The sequence below is a fragment of the Physella acuta genome, unplaced genomic scaffold (assembly GCF_028476545.2).
Source record: "Physella acuta isolate Inbredline_101_S28 unplaced genomic scaffold, ASM2847654v3 ptg001919l, whole genome shotgun sequence".
NCBI lineage: Eukaryota > Metazoa > Mollusca > Gastropoda > Physidae > Physella > Physella acuta.
This window is the reverse complement of record NW_026733424.1, coordinates 69,300-92,343: the sequence shown is the minus strand read 5'-3', so window position 1 is coordinate 92,343 and position 23,044 is coordinate 69,300. Positions and strand designations below refer to the sequence as shown.

The following is a 23,044-nucleotide window of genomic DNA, read 5'->3' as shown; positions in this document are numbered from 1 at the left end:
ATTACTTAAATACAATTAAAAAGCATTTGATTAAAATCAGTAGGCCTATGAATAATGAAATTTAAATTACTTGTTTTTAATCTATTTCGTCTGAGATAAACTTCAGATATCTAGATAAAATGGATCTCTGTTCATCAGCAGATGAGGTAATATCTTTCTGGATGAGCTTTTAAAAGGTCACAAAAAAGTTTGATTCAACATTGTTGGACACATGATGTAGGCTACAGAAAGCTATATTTAACATTTGTCACATGAAAGACATTGTTGATCACATGACATACCCAAAGCAATTGTCAACATTAGACAAACCCAAAGCAATTTTTAGCATGGTCACATGACAACCAAAGCTATATTTAACATTTTGTCACATGACATACCTAAAGTTATTTTTAACATGGTCACATGACAGACCCACCCATTTGTTTTGTATGGTTCAGTCTTTTTGTTTGAGCAGCTTCTCCAGCATGGCTGTCAGCTCCATCAGTCGCAGGGAATTCTGGGATGTCTGCTGCTGAAGATCTTTCATCTGTGCTTGCAGCACTATCTCATCCCCTGGGCTAATACTGTTGTAAATAAACAAAATAGTTAAAAGCTTGGTCTAGAAGATATATTGGTGTGTAGGGTTATTACTGTAATAAATAAACATAGTTAAAAAGTTGGACTAGAAGATATATTGGTGGGTAGGGCTAATACTATAATAAATAAACATAGTTAAAAAGTTGTCTATCTATCTATCTGTCTATCTATCTATGTATCTGACAAGAACGCTAAAGAGAAAATACAAGCAAATTAAAAACTTTCATAGTAAAGCGAAATATGACGTCACATTTAGCATATAGTAGAAAATAGTATCAAGTCGGAGAGTCCACACAGTAATATGACGTCATTGATTGTCGAGTAAACATTGAGTTAAAAAAAGCCAATTTTGTCTAATCTAAGTGGTTTGCATGAAGAGTTTCTTTCATACAATTCTTCGGGTAGGGGCGAAGCCCCACCCTCGAGAAAGAACGTCTAAGCCCCCCCCCCCCCCCCAACTCAAAAGAAATGTAGTCATCGATACTCTATTATAAAATTACCGCCTAATTAATGTGTCTATGCTAAAAAGTGGTTTGTGTGTAGAGTTTCTTTCATGCAATTTTTTGGGTGGGGCTTCGCGTTTTGCGTGTAGAGTTTATTTCATGCAATTCTTCGAGTAGTGGCTAAGCGCAACACCAGTGTTTCTTTCAGACTTTTTCCTCTCCTGAGCGGGGAACTTGAAATTTTCTAATCTAAAAAGTGTTTAGCGTGCAGTTTCTTTCATGCAGCTCTTTCAGGCTCTACCTTTAGTTTGTATGATCAACAAATATACCTGCTACTGTGTGCAGTGATCCTAGGGGTGACATCAGATTGTGACACAATGGATGAGGTAGAGGCTCCCAGTGGTATACTCTTTGCTGGGGTGACCATTTGTTCTGCAGAGTTCAGCCCTTTCTCTTGTTGCTGGACAGCTTCTTTAATTCTCTTCAAGTCATCCATCACTATTTCTAGTCTAGAGGAAGAGAAGGGGGATGTAAGTAAAGTTGTCCTTTCAGAATCAATGATCCAAAGGGCAAATAAAGTGGAGCAATGTTTCTTGACGTCAGCATATGAAAGGATAGTGTGGGCCACACTATTCATAGCCATCTTTACTTTGCTTAATGTGAGTCAGGTACCCATTAGAGCTGGGTGGACTCAGAGACATCTTACAGTCACTAGTCTGGACAAAGATCCAAACTTGAAACATTTAGGGCTGGCAGTCAAGCCTCTACTACTTGACCATGCCATCTTCTATGGACATAACTATGTCTGAGATGAGATACTTATATAGTTTTCATAACTAAAATATATAAAAAAAAATAAGCATGAAGTCAATTTCTTTTACAGAGGTTGGTGAGCTTTTCTATAATTCTGAGATCAGCAACTAATGTCAAGTTTCTTTAAGTGCCTTATTCATTCATGTTAGAATCTGGTTAGTGTCAGCATCTTTAGTGGCACGCATAACATCCAAAAAATTATGGTACAACTAACATCTTTGTGGTTTGTATAGACAAATATTTATTTCCCTTTCTGAAAACATGGAGACCAATAGATCAGATGAAGTAGGGTATCTCTTCATTTAACAAAATCATAAAAAGATCTTGTGTAGCCAGTAAAATATCCAACTGCTTTATACGACACTACAGACCACCATGAGAGTGATCTAACACATAGATAAAAACAAAGACCAGACACACTTGTTCACCATCAAAAAATCATTGAGATTATTTACAGAAATTATGTACAGAAAGAAACTGACCTCTCTGCAGTCGAGGCTACTCTACTGTCCAGCTGCTCCCGCTCTCGTATGGACGAGTTGGCCAGATAAACCTCCATTGCTTCCTTTTCAAACAAGCTCAGACGTAGGTTCACTTCATCACTCAATGGTACCCCTACAAGAAAATATACAGTACACTAAAACTTAACTACATAGAAATTATAAAATCACCTATGGTTTTGCATCCATAAAAATCCTCAATTAAAAAGTATATCTACAGAGAAAAAATATTTCAATTTTACTGCATGATAAAAAAATCTTATTTATTATTTTAAAAAAAGAAATAATAGAAATAAATTTTGAATGATTTATTTAAAAAAATTTATTTCACAGTATATGTTGTTAGAAATTGTTACTGAAAGGAAAAAGGAAATCTCTTACTAAATGCATTATGTTCTGCTGACATGTAGCCTTTTTTAATCAACAGATGACGAAGAGCTCTCCACAAGTGGTTTAGGAATATAATGGGAGGAACCAGAGATGGGCGGTCAAGGTATTCGTAGATCAGGGATATACGGTAGAAATGCCAGACTTTGGTGGAGACATTTTGGACATTTTGAAAGGTGCAGCTGAAATATGTTAACAATGATTTTAAAGGTTGAAGGTTGAAGGTCAAAGGTACAGCTGAAATATGTAAACAATGTTTTTAAAAGTGAAAGCCAAAGGTGCAGCTGAAATATGTAAACACTGATTTTAAAGGGGTGCAATGGAAATATGTAAACAATGATTTTAAAGGGGTGCAATGGAAATATGTAAACAATGATTTTAAAGGGGTGCAATGGAAATATGTAAACAATGATTTTAAGGGGGAAGGTCAAGTTTTCAATGTATTTAACAGAGTGAGTTTCTTAAGGTGTCCCCATGTGAATGTTTTAGAACTTTCATTCAACTTTTACTAAATGTTTCAAGAGGAAAGAAACATTGTATTGAGGCATCAAAGTTTTATTGAGCATTAAAAATTGAAAGAATGTAATAATATTATAACTTTTAAGTTTTAAAGCATGGACGTTTAATCTAAAGAATTAAATAAATGGCTCCTTAGTCTGATAGATGATTGGAGGATTGTATTTTGGAAATTAAGGTGCAAAATCAGGGCAGCAAGTTAAGAAGAGCCAGATGTTGCCCATGTATCAGATGTTGCCCATGTATCAGATGTTGCCCATGTATCAGATGTTGCCCATGTAGCAGATGTTGCCCATGTAGCAGATGTTGCCCATGTATCAGATGTTGCCCATGTATCAGATGTTGCCCATGTATCAGATGTTGCCCATGTATCAGATGTTGCCCATGTATCAGATGTTGCCCATGTATCAGATGTTGCCCATGTAGCAGATGTTGCCCATGTATCAGATGTTGCCCATGTATAAGATGTTGCCCTTGTAGCAGAAGTTGCACGTGTATCAGACCCCATCTTTCCACACAATTGATGTACCCAAGGGAGAGGCATTACTTATACAACATTTAATTTATTCTCTTTCTTTCTTAATTTATACTCTTTCTTTTGAGACCTGTTTATTATGATAAATGACCATGGTAAAGATGACATCTATTGTTAGACTTTGTGACAAATGACAATGGTCAAGATGTCATCTATTACTGTGAGACCCAATCATGACAAATGACCATAGTCAAGATGACATCTAATGAGAATGACACCCACAACATAACTCACCTGAACATGGCAATGAGCAGATTGACCAGGAGAATGTTGGTCAGCACCAGGTACAGGGCACAGAAGATGAGGTTGATGGCATTTTTTTCTGGACACCTGCTGGCAGGGTCAGATAGCCACAAGGTCTGGTTTCTGGTGCAGTCATTGACATCCTCACCTGGAAACATTCAAACAGCTGATTCATGTTGGTCTTACTTTGATGAATAATTTTAAGATTTATTCTGGTTTTACTTTGATGAATAATTTAAACAAAGATTCATGATGGTTTTATTTTGATGAATAATTTTAAGATTCATGCTGGTTTTATTTTGATGAATAATTTAAAGATTCATGCAGGTTTTACTTTCATGAATAATTTAAAGATTCATGCAGGTTTTATTTTGATGAATAACTTAAAGATTCATGCTGGTTTTATTTTGATGAATAACTTAAAGATTCATGCAAGTTTTATTTTGATGAATAACTTAAAAGATTCATGCTGGTTTTATTTTGATGAATAATTTAAACAAAGATTCATGAAGGTTTTATTTTGATGAATAATTTAAACAAAGATTCATACTGGTTTAATTTTCATGAATATTTTAAACAAAGAATTTAGAGTTCACACTATAACCTAACCTCCTCTGTACTGACCTACTCTTTGCTGAGACCATGACCGACTATGATCTACCACTTGCTGTGACCATGACCTACTCCTTGCTTTGACCAACCATAACCTACTCTCTAATGTGACCATGACCTACCCCATGCTCTGACCATGACATTACCCAGATGTGAATATGACCTACATTTAATGTACCCATGACCTACCCCAACTGTGACCATGACCTACCAACCCCTTGTGATCATGACCTACTCACTACTGTGATCATGACGTAACCCAGCTGTGACAATGACCAACCCCTGCCATGACCATGACCTACCCTCTAATCTCATCATGACCTACTCCTTACACTGACCTTGACCTAACATGACCTACTCTCTATTGTGACCCTAAGACTGACCCTCTACTGTGATCATGACCTACCCATGCCACACCCTTTAATTTGACCATGACCTATTCTTTAATTTGACCATGATCTACCCTCTAATGCCATCTTGGCCTACTCCTTACTCTGACATCACCTATCATGACCTCTCTATGGTGACCCTCACCTACCCTCTACCGTGACCCTGACCTACCCTGCATATCCTCCAGGAAGATGTTGCCCTGCAGCTGGAAGTAAGGGTAGTAGAAGACCCTGTAGAGGATGGACCAGCTGTCTGGGGAGTTGGGGAACATGTTGATGTGGTAGGCCACGCCAAAGCTCACCAGGAACACAGAGAGGATCAAGAAGAAGAACATCAGGTCTGTCAGCTGCAAGGGGAGGCAACAGATATGTGTACACAACAGCAGGTAATTATTGGTTACTGTTAAGGGGATATAATTCTTGACAAGGCACTAGTTATAAACAAGGAAATATCAACAAATAAAATATAACTTTAAATGTGTTTATTCTGTAATTATAATGGTGAAGCTCTAATCAAGTACAGAGTCTGAATGTGGTACAATTTTGTTAACAAAATGAAAACAGACTAAATAATGTCTTTGTGTTTCTAAAGCAAACTACAAAAACATAATGACATATTTCTCTGAGTTTCTCAGTCAAAACAAAAAGATCTAATGATCTTTTTTCAGATAAAAAGTGGAGACGTACCATTTTTCTGATCATGATGACCTTTGGCCCCATATTCTTCTCAGCAAAGAAATACTGCATGAAGCGCAGATAACACATGATCAGGGTGATGGAGTACACAATCCTCACGTACACAAAGTGGGAGTCCGTCATCAGCTCGAAGCGCAGGATGACTGACAGGATCATGCCGAGGCACATGACAAAATCAAACTGGTTCCAGAAGCTGCTCCACCAGCTCTGGAACTTGTACTTCACTGACCGCTGGTCACTCACACAAATCTGGGGGAGAAGTTTGAGTTTTGTCAAATATTTAGGAAAAATTCAGAAATTTTGTCAAATCTGGATGAGAAATTTGAGAGTTTTGTCAAATATTTAGGAAAAATTCAGATATTTTGTCAAATCTGGATGAGAAATTTGAGAGTTTTGTCAAATAATTATGAAAAATTCAGAAATTTTGTCAAATCTGGATGAGAAATTTAGGAAATTTGTGTTCATAAGTTTTCTATTGAATTAACTAGTTTATTTAAAGGTGGTTAATATGAGGGATCAAATTATGCAGTTAATGTATGGTTCCAATTTTTTAAAGCTTTACATATGAGCTTTTTATATTTTTGGTTGAAATTAATACAATAGAAAGATGCTTAAAATATGACATGCTGGCTGCTAGGAAAATTAATAAAAGCTGTAGAACAGAATCAGTAGAACTATCACAACATTTTTCTAATGAAATTTTTTTTTTAGACCATATAACAGAAATATAATGTTTTATGAATGCTATGATAAAATGCTAGATAAAAAATTATTTGAAAAACTGACTTGTCTGATTTCTTCAAAGATCATGGTGAGGAACCAGACCCAAACAATACACTCAACAACTGATGGACGCTGTCCATTCTCCATTGGGTTGATGTCTGTCAGCAGGAAGTAGCTGAACAAGGCCAGGAAGATCAAACTGGCAATCTGGGGATGGATGTGGCATGTGGTCAGCTGGACAGTTGGTGGACAGTGGATGGACAGCTGGACAGTGGGTGGACAGTGGATGGACAGCTGGATGGACAGCTGGATGGTGGATGGACAGTTGGATGGACAGTTGGATGGACAATTGGTGGGTGGGCAGAGTGTGGGTGGACAGTGGATGGACAGTTGGTAGACAGGTGAATAGAAGGTGTACTGTGGGAATGTGGGTAGACAAGTAGAAACAGCTGGGCAGTCAATGTCAAAATTCATTGAAAAATCTTTAAATGTAACTTCTTTAACTACTACACCTGTTAGATTAATTGTATCAAACATATTTATATAGTCAAGAGTTTTAAAATTGCCTTTGTTGCTAACACAATGATGAAATATAAACACTCTGAACAAAGGCCTCTACTTACAATATTGTTAAGAAATTTAGTGACTGGAGTCCTGTAGAACTTGTAAGCAGCCTCCAACAAACTGATGGAGTTCCCATCCCCACAGAACATGCGCACCTCCTGGAACTTGGAGCGCAAGGTCGTGTCCTTGGGCTTCTTCTTGGAGGGGGAGAAAACAGCGGAATCTGTGGCGGGGTTGACCTTGTTGGTGTCCAGGTATGGCTGGTTCTCTGGTGACCCCGCCTCTACCTCAGTGGTCAGGGAACTGCTGGATTTCTCAGTGGTGTGGAACTTCATGAAGTAAATCAGAGGGGGGAAGATGATGGTCATCAGGATCTGCAGGGAATGATTAATACAAGGATTAATGATTAGAAGCAACGGATTAAACAATGATTATCATAATGCTTAAAAAAATATTATAAAAAATGAAATGTATTAAATGATTAACAGAGTTATTAAAATGACAATAAAATGCATTGGTTTAAATAAAGTTTAGAAGTATGATTAATGATTTAAAGCAATGGATTAAAAAATGATAAAATTAATGATTTTAAGCAACAAAAACAATAAATAAAGCAATGATTAAAAGATATTTTTAAAACATTTGCTAAAATATAAACTTAAATGTTGCACGCTAAGCAACGGTGAGTATAATGAAACAAAAGAATAAAAGATTTATAATTAAGCTAAAATGAAGTAAATAGTGACTTAAAATAATCAGATATACATGAAACATATGAATAACAAGATAAAGATAGTCTCAAATAATAAACACAATATAGAGAGTGAAGAACAAGGTGTTGAGAAAATAAAAATATCAAAAATTAAAAACGCAACCCAAGGTGCAAGACGAAAATACAAAGTCAAGATGTTGAGTCAATAAATAACTCCAGGCTAACGTGTGAAGAAGATGAAAAGTAAAGATACAGAGTCAATTAAAAAAATCCCAGGATAAGGTGCACTACGAAGATAATAAGTCAAGATATTGAGCCAAAAAACTTCAGGCTAACATGTATGAAGAAGATAAAAAGTCAAGATGTTGAGCCAAAACAAAACCCCAGCCTTGAAGAACTCACCCTCAGCTCTGACGTGTGCAGGGCGACATTTCCCTTCCAGATGCTGCTGAGTTTGGTCTGACAGGCCGAGTGTTCGGCCAGGTCCATCAGCTTCTGCCTGTCCACCAGCACCAGGATGGCCATGTTGCCCAGGTGTTTCAAGGTGCGGCACAGCAACAGGTGGGTGTTCATCTTGCTGCGCAGGTAGCACACGTCCAGTACATTGACGGCAAAGGATTCTAAAGTTCTGTGGGGGAATAAAAATTAATTAATTTTTTAATTACTAAAAGGTTTTAAATTCAAATGTCAAGGCAGTTTAGTTTTATGAAGCAGAGACGTGGAGAGTCTCCGAGACCTTACGGACAAGATACAGATCTTCCGTAACAAATGTCTAAGACAGATTTTGAAATTGACATGAAAAATCTTCATTTTAAAAAAAACATGCACTGAATGTTAATTACAAGCCTTAAACCAAACAAAACATGAAATACCTTATACTAAATATTGATAGAAAAAAAAACATACACTGAATGTTAACTACAAGCTATAAACAAAACAAATTATGAAAATATTGAAAAGAGAAGGCAAAGACGACACTGAATGGATGACATCAAGAATTGAACGGTGCTACCAGTCTCAGAACTAATCACAGTGACAGAGGACCAAGATGGATGGTGGAGAATTATAACAGGAGGATGATCTTCTTCTTCTTAGTTCTTAATTTTTAGTGTTGGAAGGGATCGAGCCTTATCTGCCAGAGGGTTTGAACTGGAGACTTTTTCGAATTTATCAACCATGAACTTTTTGCCGACTCGACCACGCCTCCATCACAATTAAGGATACGTGTCAACTGGTTATGTGCCATTAAGGCCATTGACTCCGATTTCAGCCTGCTTTTCTTTTTGGATTTGCTTCCATAGCCTTTGTCCAACCAAGAACAAACTACAAGGCAGCAGTTGTTTGATTTTGGAGTTGTTTCTCCTAGAAGAGTGGCTGTCCCCAGCTATCGAGCCTCATCTGCTCGAGGGTTTGAACTCGAGACTTTACCAACTCAACCACGCCGACCCCACAGGAGGATGATGATGAAATTTTGAAAGAAAGAAAAAAAAATTTTGAATGTTAATTACAAGCATTAATCTAAAGAGACGTGAAAAATCTTACTCGGAGTGTGACATCAAAGCTAGGCTAGTGCTCGTCTCCTCCTCCTCTGTGGCTTTATCAGACAGGGCCCTCAACAGAGAACACCCAAACAGGGAGGTGCCTGGTGGACAACAGAAAAAATTTCTTACTGCTAGCTCAATGGCTCTATCACATGAAACAAATTTATTCACACTTCATTTTAAAACTCCAGTTGTAGTATCATTTTTTCCTGTTTGTGCCCAAGACACATTGGGCAGATGAAGAAGAGTTCATCTGTTTCAATGACCTCGGCATACAAGGAGATAATGTGGTCAGCACTATGCCCAGCTGGCTTTGTTTCACTAATGTGGGTTAGGTACCCATTAGAGCTGGGTGGACTCAGGGACTCTACTGATTTGAACCCGGATTCAAAATCAAGACTTCTTGTTTACAGTCTAGCTAAGCCATGCCATCTACTATTTGTCGTATATCAATATATAATTCAAAATTCCAAAATTCATGCCGATTTGGGTTAAAAATTGAAAAACGCTTGAATAAAAATTACAAAAAAATGACCAATCATTTTTTAATGAAAAAAAATGATTGAAGAAAGTTTCCTACCAATGGGGTCAATACCCTGCTGAAGAAACATGTCAGCCATGTGCCTTCTGTTGAAAAGGATGGCAAAAATAAACAAATCCCTCTCAGGAAATTCAAAGTCAAAATTTTCTTTCATCTTCAGCTTCTGTTTCATCTTCCTGCTTCGTGACATGTGACCTCCAAAGCCTGATGGGGAAAATGGGTAAAAATAGAATCCGCAGATGTCAAATATTTAGTCAAATTTTGGTTTTAAAAAATAATTCAAGCAAATAGTTAGCTATTGGTTAGTATTTGTAATCTAGCACTAGTCTGTTAAATAAGCCTATAATCAAATTTAATATAGGCCTCTATTGATGCCATTTTTTCTAAAGAAAGGAGCTCTATTCCAGAATAGAATGACCTAAAAATTAATCATTTTGTCCTTACTTTCATCAGTATTGTCCTCATAAGTCTCAAACTGCTCATTGCCTTTACTTTCATGACCTGTAATAAACACATGCAAAAATTGGTGACCGGAAAACTGCACATCGGAAAACTGCTCACAAAAAAGTGTGCAAGCTCTTTTTTTTAAATCGAGCGTCTATAGATATTAACAAAGAATGACCACATCTATAATATAACGCTGCTGGTAGTGTGTCAGTCCTTCCTTCCTTCCGTCATCGCTATAGATTTTGGAACCATAAAAGTAAACATTCGCACCATGCTGTGCTTTTCAGTGCACCGCAGTGTCTTATTATAAGTATTAGAGTAGGGTTTGTTTATATAGCGGCATAGAGCTATTTTATAATTGCCACGGTTTTTACTCTTTCGCATAACGTCAAGAAAATATTAAATACACGCAAACTGCTAAAACGTATTAAAAAGATTAATGTCAAATATCATTTTCGTTTAGGTTCCCAGAAAAAGTGGATACATTTTAATAAGATAATAACAGTACGGTAGAAAAATCAAATTAATTTAACTCTTTTCTAATTTTGACAAAGGAGGTAATTTAAAAATACATTAAACTCACGCTAATAAAAAATGTAAATGCAAATATACGTTCGTCATAGAAGGAATTAGTGTTGCAATAATATAATTAGCAAAATGTGAATGCAAATTATTCGGATGTGTAAGAGGAAATTATTGTTAGAAAATTATAATTAGCATGGATTGATAAAAGGCAGTCTTTTATTTATTTTATTCACTGAATGTAGGCCCTACTGTTTATTACTTATAATTTTTAATCAACTATTCAGCTCTATTATAGACGCGTCATCACGTTCATTAGGTGCGCAATGGTTTTAGTTATGAAACTCTATTGTAATTTTTTTAAATTTAAAGTACTGGAAAAAAATGCGTGAATGGATAAAGTGAAATATTGTAGGTAAAACACGGATATTTTAAATACTGCCTATTATTTATACTGTTTTCTAATTATTATTCTATCTTTCGGGTTTTATAGGAGAGGCGTAGCGAGGGGGGGGGGGGCATATGTCCCCGGGTGCCGACCTCAGGGGGCGCCAAAGTGCATTGGAAAAAATTTGCGAGGGGGGGGGGTGGAAATCGAAAGTTTTAGGGCGGGGGGGGGAGGGGTGCAAATCGAAAGTTTGAGGGGGGTGCAAATCACCGGAAAGGGAGCGATTTGGCGCTACGGGCTAGACTGTGAGCAATATGCCTTTATGATTGCATTTAAATTGTGTTTATGTTATGAGTGTTGTGTTTGTTTTTTCGTTTTTTTTTTTGCGTTCGTTTGTGTTGTGTTTAGTTTTGTTCTGTTCCCAAGTTGGTACATTTAAAAAAGATTTACCGTGGCGGAGCACGGGATGCAGCTAGTACACATTGAAGCATAATAAAACACTTTTTCATGAAATATAATAAAATGAAAGTGTCTTAGTATAAAATTTGTATTTGCGCATTTTTCTGTTTGTGCAATTATCGGTTTGCACATTTATCTGGGAACAAAAAAAATTATAGCAGGATGTATTGTATATTTTGCCATAAATCCTTGTATTATATTAGTTTTTATATTTCACTATCAAAGATATTGGTTCAGCATGTTTTAAGTCCACATTAAAACAACACTTCTAGACAAATACCAGTCTTGAGTGAACAATTATATTCTCACCAGTTTGATCAGCAGTTTCCAGGCGAGACAGAAGTGGCTGGATGCTTTTAGAATCTCCCTTCCATTCCATGGTGATCTTTTCATTTTTCACTTTATACTTCTCTCCTGGGGTAAAAAATATAGGGTTCAAGCGCAAGTATATGTACATGTATATGTCAAAGTATACATGCATGCATATGTATAAATATAAATGCATATGTGTTATATGCATGTCCATATAAATGTACAAGTATATTTCCAGTCATAGGTAAAGGAATGTGTACTTGTGAATGTACACATGTCTCTGTACTTGTCCATTTATAAGCCTAGTTGTACATCTATGTCAAATTATATGTAGCCTGCATTTCTTTGTCTATACATAAATGTAAATTTGCATATACTGTATATGTTCATGTGAGTAAAGGTATATGTCCATATGCATACCCAGGTATCTGATCATGGGTTTATACAAGTATACTTAGACCTACATATCTGTTTGGTATTCAGAAAATTAGGACAGGATAAACAAATGTGAACTCACAAAAATCATCTATTAATCTACTCAAAGTGCATTTGATCCAAATGTTTTGCTATAATGACAAGAATGAATTTAAGGGGTCAAATGGGATTTTACCAATGTAAAACTCGAAGCCCTCGTCAGCAAGCAGGTAGATGATAACCTTGTTGATACACTCCAGAACTTCATCTTTAGGGAAATCTCTCCACTCCTCTAGTGCCTGGCGTCTCAGGTATGCCCCCCATCCTTGCTGTAAGATCGAATTTCAAAACATATTCAGCAGTTTTAAAAAATCTTTAAAACATCTTCTTTAACGGTGCCAATATCAATACTTTCTTGCATACTATCAAAGTTTGAAATTTTGTAAACTCTACTTAAAAATGAGTTTTAATAAATCATTTTTCATTGATTATAGAGGAAAAACAGTACAAAAATGCAGAAAAGTGAGCTACATTGTACCTACATTGAAAATAAATTGAATGTCTTGTAACTTTTCTATTAACAGGCTTATACAATTAAAACTATATGATTTTTTACAAAAAGAAAATTAAGAAACTCATTTGATTGATCTTTATGTTTTCAGGATATACTATTAGTCTGTGTTGATTTTGAATAAAATCACTGTAAATGATAGAGCCTAAAGAAATGTTATCAAGGAACCTCACCTTAAGGAACATGATCATTTGCCTCAGTATGGTGGCCTCCCCATCATCTTCAACATCCAGGCACTGCAACAATGAGAGAAAAACTGCTTTATAGAACTGAATACAATTTTACAGAACTGAACACAGCACAATTTTCCACAAGTGACTTCAACCGCCTCTAAACAGAAAAACCTATTATTTAATTCTATCCCTTATAAGTAAATTTTCCACAGGCACCTGTAAATGTACTAAAAAATTATGCCATTAAGGAAAAATATGAAAATGTTTGCACCATTTTTAACAAAATATTATAAATTTAACCCAAGCTCAATTGTGATAGATAAAAATACACAAAGGAAGTTAGTTTTCCTTTCTTTCTTGCTCCACAATTTTGTTCTAGGGCAGGGGTCGGCAACCTTTTGAAGCGGAAGAGCCAAAAGTTACAATTTTCAAAATTTCTCTGGTTTTAAAGAGCCACTAACATTTTTTTATTTCAAATATTTTTTTTTATTGAGATTGTTGGTATTTGTTCAAGGAGCTGGAGAGCCGCATCTTGATATCAAAAGAGCCGCATGCGGCTCGCGAGCCGCAGGTTGCCGACCCCTGTTCTAGGGGAGGCAGTTTGTGACCATATGACCGTGCATGTGAAATTAAAATAGCTATTCTAAAGAACAAAACACAGCACAGAGATACAATAAAAAAGTCCAGACTTCAGAAGTTAAATGCTTAAATATCAGAGAATAAAAGTTACATCAGGAGTCAAAGAGTTAATTATCAGAGAAAAAAGTTACATCAGGTGTTAAAGGGTTAAATATTAGAAAAGTTACATCAGGAGTTAAAGGGTTAAATATTAGAGAAGTTACATCAGGAGTTAAAGGGTTAAATATTAGAGATAAAATGCTACAACAGGAGTTAAAGGGTTAAATAATCAGAGAAGTGAAGAGCCGACTCACATGGCAATACAAATTCCACAGTGTCTTGACTGTCAGGAACTTCCTCAGGTCCACACCGTTGTCCAGGAAAAGTTGGACAAAATCTGGCCGGTCCTGGACTAGGGCAGTAAACATGGCATCATACAAGTCCTTGACCTGCTCGAAGAAAACAAAATTAATGACACACGGTTTTTCAGTAATGAGATCTATTACTGGACTCTTGTTCTTACTGAAAAGTAGGCAAAATAATACAGTATTGGTTGTTGTATTGACTTTTTTTTTAATACCTGTTTGGCTGTTAGAATCAGAGTTATTATTACAAGCAATACAATAGCCTTGAATAAGTAATACCTTTGTTTTAATAATTTGGCCTATTTTATTTTCTACATAGTTAAAAAAATATATATATTTAAAAAAAAACAGAACCTTGGTTTTAATAATTAGACCTATTTTATTTTCTACATAGCTAAAAATATATATATATTTAAAAAGAATAGAACCTTGGTTTTAAAAAGAATAGAAAAGCAGCACATAATACAAAATTGCTGTCAAAACCAATGTCCGTTATCATAAGAACACAAACTCTACAGGACAATTATTGACTCACCTTCCAGCTACTTCTGTTTTCTGGGATGAAAATCTGCTGGCGTGCGATGTCACATCTGTTCCATGCCAGGGCCAGAGCCAACTGGGACTTGCAGTCAAATTTGTTGGCTGTATAACAACAAAGTATACTCATTTAGATGATTCAAGAAAAAAGCTTACATTAGGGTTGATTTAATTAAAAGTATAATAAAAAGTTTACTCACTTATGTGATTCAAGAAAATAAGCTAATAATACTATATAATTAATTTACACAATGAAGTGTAGTCATTATTAATTTAAAAGAAAAAAAAAATCTTATATTTGTTTTCAGTTATTTGATTCATTGAATAAAATAAAAATAAAATCTTAGAGTAGTGTAAGTTTGATTAACTACGCAATAAAGTTGAGCCATTTTATTGATGTAAGTGTAGGTTAGATTGACTAAACAACAGGTTCAAATTTTGAAAATAATTACAAAATAAAATAACATTTAATTTTCACAACGAAAATGTAGGAAATGTTTTAAAAAATAGTTTTCTTGCCTTTGAGCAAAGCATACAAGATGGCTCGATCAATGTCCTCTGCTGATTCTGACTTTTCTAAGTCATAAATGTTGATCTGTTAATTTTTAAAAAGTCACATTCTTATTCTCAAATAAATTGGTAGCTGCAGCAAGATATATGTAACCAGCATTTTTTTTAAACAATAGTGTTAGAAATCTCAAAATTTAATAAAAGATATTGAAATTTCAATCTTTAAGGACAGTCACAATTACAACAGTGTGATAGAGGTTACTTAATTAAAAGCATAAAAAAAATTATTTATATAAAACTAACCAAAAAGTATCGATATAGTATAGTTCTATCAAAAATGAATATAAATATAAACATACATTATAATGAGAACAAACAGTCATACAAAAATTGTGGTGACACATTCTTATGATACTATTTGTAAATTTCAGATAATTTTTATGAGAACTAATATTTGTAAAATTAAAAACCCACCAAAGAACGATGCTCTTTAAGTGCTTTCTTCAAGTTGTCTATGCACTCTATTATTTTCTTGTCCTTATTGGTGTCATGGGTCTTCCAGACAAATATTTTGTTGGCTGATTGTGTCAATGTTGGTTTGAAGTCAGAGGGGAATTTTGAATGATCTGGGCTAAAAAAATTAAAACAAAAAAACCAAAGGATTTAAGTAGTTTAAACTTTATACAACAATGCTCTTTAATAATACTAACAGTTAAAAACATTTTAAAATGTATTGGGTTTTTTTTAATCTATGACTGAAATATTTTTTAAATTGTGTTGATTTAGTCATAGGCTGTAACTGTTTATATTACTTTATTTAAAATTTTGTTATCACAATAAGTAGGACTATTACTGCAGATTTTGGTGTGAAGAATTTAAATCTATTCAATTTCATTCATCGTTTGGGAAAACAAAGTTGTATAGCAGTGGAGATGAAATTAATTTTCAAATTATTTCATGGTTTTTTTGGCCAAATAGCCAAGTGTGATTTTATATATCATCCGTCCAAATATTAGATATTACTAACATATATACATTAAATACCCTTAAAAGTAACGCTGAAACATTTTAAAACTTTCTAAGGCATCTGCCCTTAACATTAAGTAATATTTAGCACATTTTAGATATTTTTTGATAAGTTATTTAATGTTAAAAATCGATAACATTTTTCTACACTAAACAGCTAGATGATTATTCGCCAACATGTGAAATTTGTTTACTTAGTTGGATCCGAGGTCATTCTAAAAGCCAGGGCGATAAAATCCGCAGCCCTCCCTGATCCGTTTATGACAACCACTGGAGTTTTTCTTTCAATTGACTGGAAAAATGTATCCATTGTGCCGACCCCTCCTTCTACAACAATGAGAACCACTGGGATGTTCATATCTGTGGAAGAAGCAAGAGTGGTTTACACATGCATCTATAGTGCTGGGTTCCATGACAATTTGCCTATAGACTTTTCAGCTATGACAGATTGTCTACAGAGATTTGGTCAACTAGTCTGGTTCCATTACCACATTTTTTAATGCTACTAACAATTACACTCTCTTTTTATGTGGATTCGAGTATGTTAGGAAACATTCAACATATATGAAATAAAATTAAGAACTTAAATTTGGTAATGGGCCTGATTTTTTAAAAATAATAATGCAAATGCACTAGTTAAATACTTAAAACCCTAACCCTGCTCTCTATTCTACTTTTAGCCCTAATCCTAATTGAACAGACATCCCAAAAACAGACAAGCTCTACTCCATCTGTCCATATTAACCATCTAATCTGTAAAGATATTTTTCTTTAAATGTGAACTGTTAAACATTTATTATCTTAAAATTTCAATAACAATGTAGAATTTGTAGTAACCTCAAATAGCATTAATACAGTTAACCACCTAGATTCTATGGTTTTAGCCTGCTGCACTAATTTAAATCAATAGCACAATTTTAGCATTCTTTCTTTTCTAGTAGCTCTTGCTTTTAACATAAAATAAACAAAAAAAAGGTCTCAAGAAAAAAATGTGTCAAGAATGTAAGTACCTTGGGTCTCTGATGCGCCTGTTGTTCCAGCATTAGAAATGTAAGATTCAAGCTGGGTGCGGAAGGAAATCTCAGCCCCATACGTGATGTCACACCCATTGTCCACCAGTATGAAATGGGAGTGGTTAGGATCTAATGATGTGTACCCTTTAGGCTGATGAACAACATCCTCAATAGCATATGTGGCAGGCCATAATCCTTGCTCCTGCACAAATAACATATGTTCATATGAATACGTTCAGCTGCTACTTTAATATTTATATGAATTAGTTCAGTTGTTACTTTAATATTCATATAAATTAGTTCAGCTGCTACTTTAATGTTCATATTATGAATAAGTTCAGCTATTACTTTAATGTTCATTTGAATAAGTTCAGCCATGACTTTAATGTTCATATTATGAATAAGTTCAGCTATTACTTAAGGCTACTGACCACATGTGTTCAAATAAGAAATTGTTTACGCTACAGATCCTATATTTTCACATATGAATTTGTTTTACTATTACTTCAAGTTTCTTTTGGTAAGTGCTAAATTCTAATACTTTAGTGTAAGGATAGCTCAAAGTTAAGTCAATAAAGGCAATCTATAACATTGATTTAAATTATTAGTTAATGTCAGTTTGGCATTTGATAATGTAGAAAAAAAAATTTTAAGTGATGAATTTGATATTTTATTTATTGTGCCATCTTAATGGCATCAACCATAAATCTTTTCTCTCAAGCATTGCAAGCAATAAACCCTGATAATAAATATCATTAGGCTTATATAAAGCGAGATAATCACTGTAATCTTACAATCCAAAACATACAAAACTCAGAAGAAAAAAAAATTGTCAAATCAATTACTCACCCCTTCTCCATCCAGTGCTAAATTGTTTGCCACACAGCCCCACGGAGCAATGCCGAGAGCCACGCAGGATTCGTCGTTACTTCTCCCACGCACTGTCATGTGGTCCCGGACTGCCTCCCCTACAAACTCCATCACCCCTGAGGCAGTACCTCCAGTAATGATCCATGCACCTAGAATGACACTACTTGTTAATGCTGCTATCAGTCCACATTAAAGAATCTTAATACAGTCTCAAGGGACATTTCATTCTGTGTTCTTTTTTTATTTCTATTGAGACTGCTAGTGAATTTGTAGCAATAATATTAGAGACATAGTAGGGAATTGTACCTAACCTATAAAATTCTACGGCAGGTCTCTTAGAAAGTATATAATAGCACAAATTGTGGTTTGTAAAGGAACTGTTAAAAAAATAGCAAATTTTAAAATGTACTATTATTATATAATATGAATATATAGTTGTATATAAAAAAAATTAATTTGCAATAAAAAAAATTCTATTATGAAAGCTGTATTAATACTAAAAGAGTTAAATATGCTATGCTAATTATATAATATTTCTACTGGTTTTATTTGTAAGTTCATAGGCTTAAAGATACTATATAATAACTCTTGTTACTTTTAAAAAGGCTGGTGGATCATACAGAAACTACAGTTGTGAAAATATTGCTACTCTATCCCTGGTCTTAATGGTGATAACGCTTACAGGCCAAAGTGTGATACTAAAATAAATTTAACAATAGATATAGTTTTTAATGGTCTCAAGTGCAATTTTATAAAAAAAATACTCTATAATAACTCTGTTACTTTTAAAAAGGCTGGTGGATCATACAGAAACTACAGTTGTGAAAATATTGCTACTCTATCCCTGGTCTTAATGGTGATAACCCTTACAGGCTTAAGTGTGATACTAAAATAAATTTAACAATAGATATAGTTTTTAATAGTCTCAAGTGCAATTTAATAAAAAAATATATATATCTTAAACAACTAAGACAGAACAAGAATGTAGTTCCCCCTAACCTGTGTTAATAGCTGCGCCAACGAGGCCTCGTTTCAGTAAAGTGCTCAACCTAGGCATCAACTCAAACCTTTGTGCTCCGCCAGTAACAGATATCAACAGTCTGGGAGGGGGCATCTTCCAGTAGTTAATCAACAAATTGTGAACGATGGCGGGGTCTGTTTTTATGTCAACACGAGCATACTGAAACACAAAGTCAGCAAATAATTGAAGAATAAACATTTAACTCACTTTTAAAAAATAATTTGTTTTAAAAGTTGAAAGGAAAAAAAACAAATTTTTTTATTACACCCACAAAATAAGCAACTGCAAAACTTGTCACTTACTGGAGAATTTGCCACGGTTGTGCCGAAACCTCGGAAGTGAATGTCCCCAAACGAGTCGCAAGGCATGGTGGCTGTGTGTTTTTCTGGGTCCCATTTCTGTCCTTTTTGGTCATCAATGGGCAGCCTGCGCTCCACGTGCCACTGTTTTGGTCTGTTACAGCAGCATTTGTCTTTGGTGCTTGATAGTAAAACAAGATATTTTAATTACTTGATAAAATACATATACACATAAACTAAGTAATGTAAAAAAAGTTTGAATAATAAAATATAATCATTTAAATAGAAACTATAACTCAATATTTTTGTTTCCATATAAATTGAACCAATTTATAAACAAGTCCTAAATGCCAAGTGAGATTATATTAGCTCTTGTTTCAGCTAGTACTTTCCACTTATATTAAAACTGTTAGTATTTTCGATCACAAGAACAAACATAAGAAGAAATTATTTTTTTAAATAAAATCTGGAAAAATGCTATCAATTCCAGACCAAAATTTATAAGAAGTCACAAGTAAACATATTACAATGGGCAAGTTCACCTAAGTAGGGACTGACTTTTATTCTTTAAAAAGGTTTATCAAAAAGCATGGGTAATTACAAAATAGATTCCCATAAGGTAATTTAAAATTATCAAACACAGAATGTTGAACCATCACATGCAGAATAATAAAAAAAACTAATAGCTACGTTAGTTTAATATAACTTTAAAAGTAAGAGTAGCTTACCTTGCTTTACTCACATAATGACAACACTCACGTTGTTTTATTTTGCTTGATACATACTGCGCAGTTTCCCTCTGCAAGAATAAGGTTAAAGTTAAAGTTATTCCATATTATTTACATTAACATTTTTTTACCTTTTTACTTGTAAGCACTTGATGCATATTAAATTCTGTCCAAAAAAATTTTTTTTACCTGCTTCAAAGTTAAATGTTTGGCGTGGTTTCCTAGAAACTGAGTTAAGGTTTTCTCAGCAGAAGCCAGTGACTTGTCTAATGGATAAGACTTGGAACTTGTCATACTTTTCTCTTCAGCATCTTTGGTTGGCACCAATGCTAAGGGCGGTAACTTTAAAAGAGAGCTTTCAGGTGCATCACCTTTACAGTTGATTTTGTGCAGTGATGTGGTTAGAGAGCTCCCAGAATGAGGTGCTCCTGTGGGGGAAAACGCCTTGTTGCTGATATCTTCTTCAACAGTTTGCTTTTTCTTTGAGTGATGTTTCCTTTTCTTTTTATCCCTAAGCTTGCTCGTCGCATCCAATGGTTCAGCGTCAGTGGCATTAGTAAGACCAGTGTCGTAAGAAACACTGCTGTTAATACGCGGTAAATGCTCAGACATGCTTAGATCAACTTCTATAGTTGGAATATTAGAATGAGACTTTGTATACGAGTGGTTGTCTATATCAGGGTTGTCAAAAAATAATTCATTTTGAGTGCCATCCGTTTTAAGAAGCTTTGACTGGTCTCTTGAAGCGCCAGCCCCGAAATAATGTTTGTCGCTCCCAACAGTTTTCAGCTTTTTGCCACCATTGGGTGAGCTCATAATGAAGACTTCGTTAATTTAATGACTGAGTTGTGAGCAATTTTAGCCAGTCTTGTCATTTTTAAACTCTGAAGTCTCTTTATCACCTGTGTAAAACTGTAAGTAGATAAAATTGTAATTAAATTTTGGCAGGCTAATTAATAATTAGCACTAGATCTAGACTAAATCTAGGTATTATATAAAATATTATATTATAAAATTATAAATAAATTATTAACATTATGAGGCTATTAGTTATTAGATCAATAGGGGAGTGGGTCTATAACTATAAGTTGTATAAGACTATTATATATATACGAGCCGACCCGCAGCGTATCATACACCGCTATTTAGTTGTTTTATTTTCTACTTTTCAGTAATTCATAATTTGCTGCCACTGAAAATATTTGCTTTAAAACACTAACCCCCCCCCCCCTTTCCCCTAACCCCGACCCTACACCCCCCCCCCCCCCCTGTGAAAGCAGCCTCCTCTTAGTTATTTCTTAGTTACCTCCTGTAAGTTTAAAATCGAACTAAATTATCTAATAGAAACCCGGCTCGACAGCTCTACGATTTGTAAACATTTAGCTTTGTAAACATTTAGAGAGAACACCGCTCACCAGATAATGTGGGGGTGGGGGTGGTAGTGATAGTGAAATAGAGAAAGAGAGGGGACTGCAAGGAGGCGCTTGCAGCTTGTTTTCTAACGGCACCCAGAAGAGAATTATATATATAGATATATATAGGCCTATAATATATATATATATATATATATATATATATATATATATATATATATTATATATATACCTAAGTCTAGATAATATATATAGAATAGAGATATATAAGATAGTGAGATACCAATGGCTGGAGCTGTTAATTATTTATTTAAGAAACATCATTAATATGGACAGATAAAAAGAATTAAAATTATTAAGATTGCCTGACATGACAGTGACAAGAAAACTGACTTTTTGGGTGGTTGGGTTAGGCTGCCTAGACATAGGAAGCTCCCCTAATAAGGCCTACGTTGCAAAGTTAGAAATAGTGTAATAGAATCTAGAAGTAGGCTTCTAATATTAGTAACTTAGTAGTTTTAACTCAAACTGGCATGCCAGGCCATATCAAACAAAATCAATCAGTGTGATTGGTTGATGAGTTGAATGAATTTACAAACGACAGGTCTAAAAATAAAATACCTAGGTCTACTACTACCATGATTAATTTTAATCAAAATATATTTAATTGCTTAATTCTTAGATAATTTCACAAGTGAATATCTGAATCTATGAAATAGTTTTCACATTATCATGTCGTTAGTTACCGAGTTTGTTTACACAAGCTATACGCCGCAAAACGCCATCTTTTACAAAGGGAAGCCAGTGAAAAATTATTATAATTAAGCCTTTGCCGAATATTAATTACCGTTCTTTCCTACCAGATCTAGAAAGTCTAGTACTATAGATTCGGCCATTACTAAGAATATTTCCAGTGTTAAATCCATTTTACAAAATTAAGTATATCCACAACTATTTAAATTGTGACTTCTCAGATAAAATTAAAACCATGGCGTAAGCCTTGGCTTAATGAAGCTGTTAGGCCTACACACTTCTGTTCACACACTCACTTCTGTTCTGGTAGATTTTTATCATCACATCACATGTTGCATGTGTATGACGTAATGATCGATTTTTCTCAGACAGAGAATGACTGCAGAAAATGTCTATTAAGCATCTGATACGAATGAAAATGAAATATGATTGAAAATGTAACGGCATAGCTTAATTGATGTGATGGTTAAGGTTGATAGCCTATAACTATATTTTGTTATCTATAGGCTACTATAATATTAACTTCCCCGGCAACATATTTAGTACCCTGTCCCCAGCTACTGGATAGATTACATTAGTAGGCGGACACTTTTTATAATGAGAAATCTTACATCTAGATCTATCCAGGCTACTTGTTTGATTACAGTTGCACCCATAGTCCATCTCGTTAAATGGTTCTCTTTTAGGGTAGGCAGATTTTCTTTCTCTTTGAGGAGGGGGTAATTTTAATTTCGCCCCTCCCCCGAAATTTTATAATGAACCTCCTCCCCCCCCCCCCCCTAAACATACGGAGCAAAATTGGAGAGTTGTTAACAACATTGATACAGTATAAAATATTCAGTGCAGGTTGGTCA

At 34.7% G+C, this 23,044-nt stretch overlaps 1 protein-coding gene across 1 annotated transcript; it reads right to left on the bottom strand.

The window, feature by feature from the left end:
• Positions 1-351: 351 nt before the first annotated feature.
• LOC131931216 (transient receptor potential cation channel subfamily M member 2-like) lies at positions 352-21,902 on the bottom strand. Its single transcript, XM_059287940.1, has 28 exons — positions 21,831-21,902; positions 20,254-20,976; positions 20,065-20,135; positions 19,340-19,517; positions 19,016-19,196; positions 17,996-18,165; positions 17,144-17,348; positions 16,328-16,493; positions 15,582-15,738; positions 15,117-15,192; positions 14,596-14,702; positions 14,010-14,144; positions 13,078-13,140; positions 12,530-12,662; positions 11,917-12,021; positions 10,236-10,292; positions 9,831-9,995; positions 9,252-9,351; positions 8,112-8,337; positions 7,057-7,371; positions 6,497-6,640; positions 5,702-5,959; positions 5,187-5,361; positions 4,005-4,161; positions 2,714-2,901; positions 2,315-2,447; positions 1,349-1,528; positions 352-563 (listed from the first exon to the last, which is right to left on the bottom strand). The coding sequence occupies exons 2-28, from the start codon at positions 20,878-20,880 to the stop codon at positions 434-436; spliced, it is 4,602 nt and encodes a 1,533-aa protein (XP_059143923.1). The 5' UTR covers positions 20,881-20,976; positions 21,831-21,902; the 3' UTR covers positions 352-433.
• Positions 21,903-23,044: the final 1,142 nt, after the last annotated feature.

What these genes read in the sequence shown, in the direction of transcription:
- LOC131931216 (XM_059287940.1), bottom strand. Translation starts at nt 20,880, where the DNA reads ATGAGCTCACCCAATGGTGGCAAAAAGCTGAAAACTGTTGGGAGCGAC. An exon ending in CTTGTATGCTTTGCTCAAAG is followed by an intron (nt 14,703 to 15,116) that starts GCAAGAAAACTA and finishes GTTGTTATACAG; the next exon opens with CCAACAAATTTGACTGCAAG. An exon ending in TGTGGAATTTGTATTGCCAT is followed by an intron (nt 13,141 to 14,009) that starts GTGAGTCGGCTC and finishes TCATTGTTGCAG; the next exon opens with TGCCTGGATGTTGAAGATGA.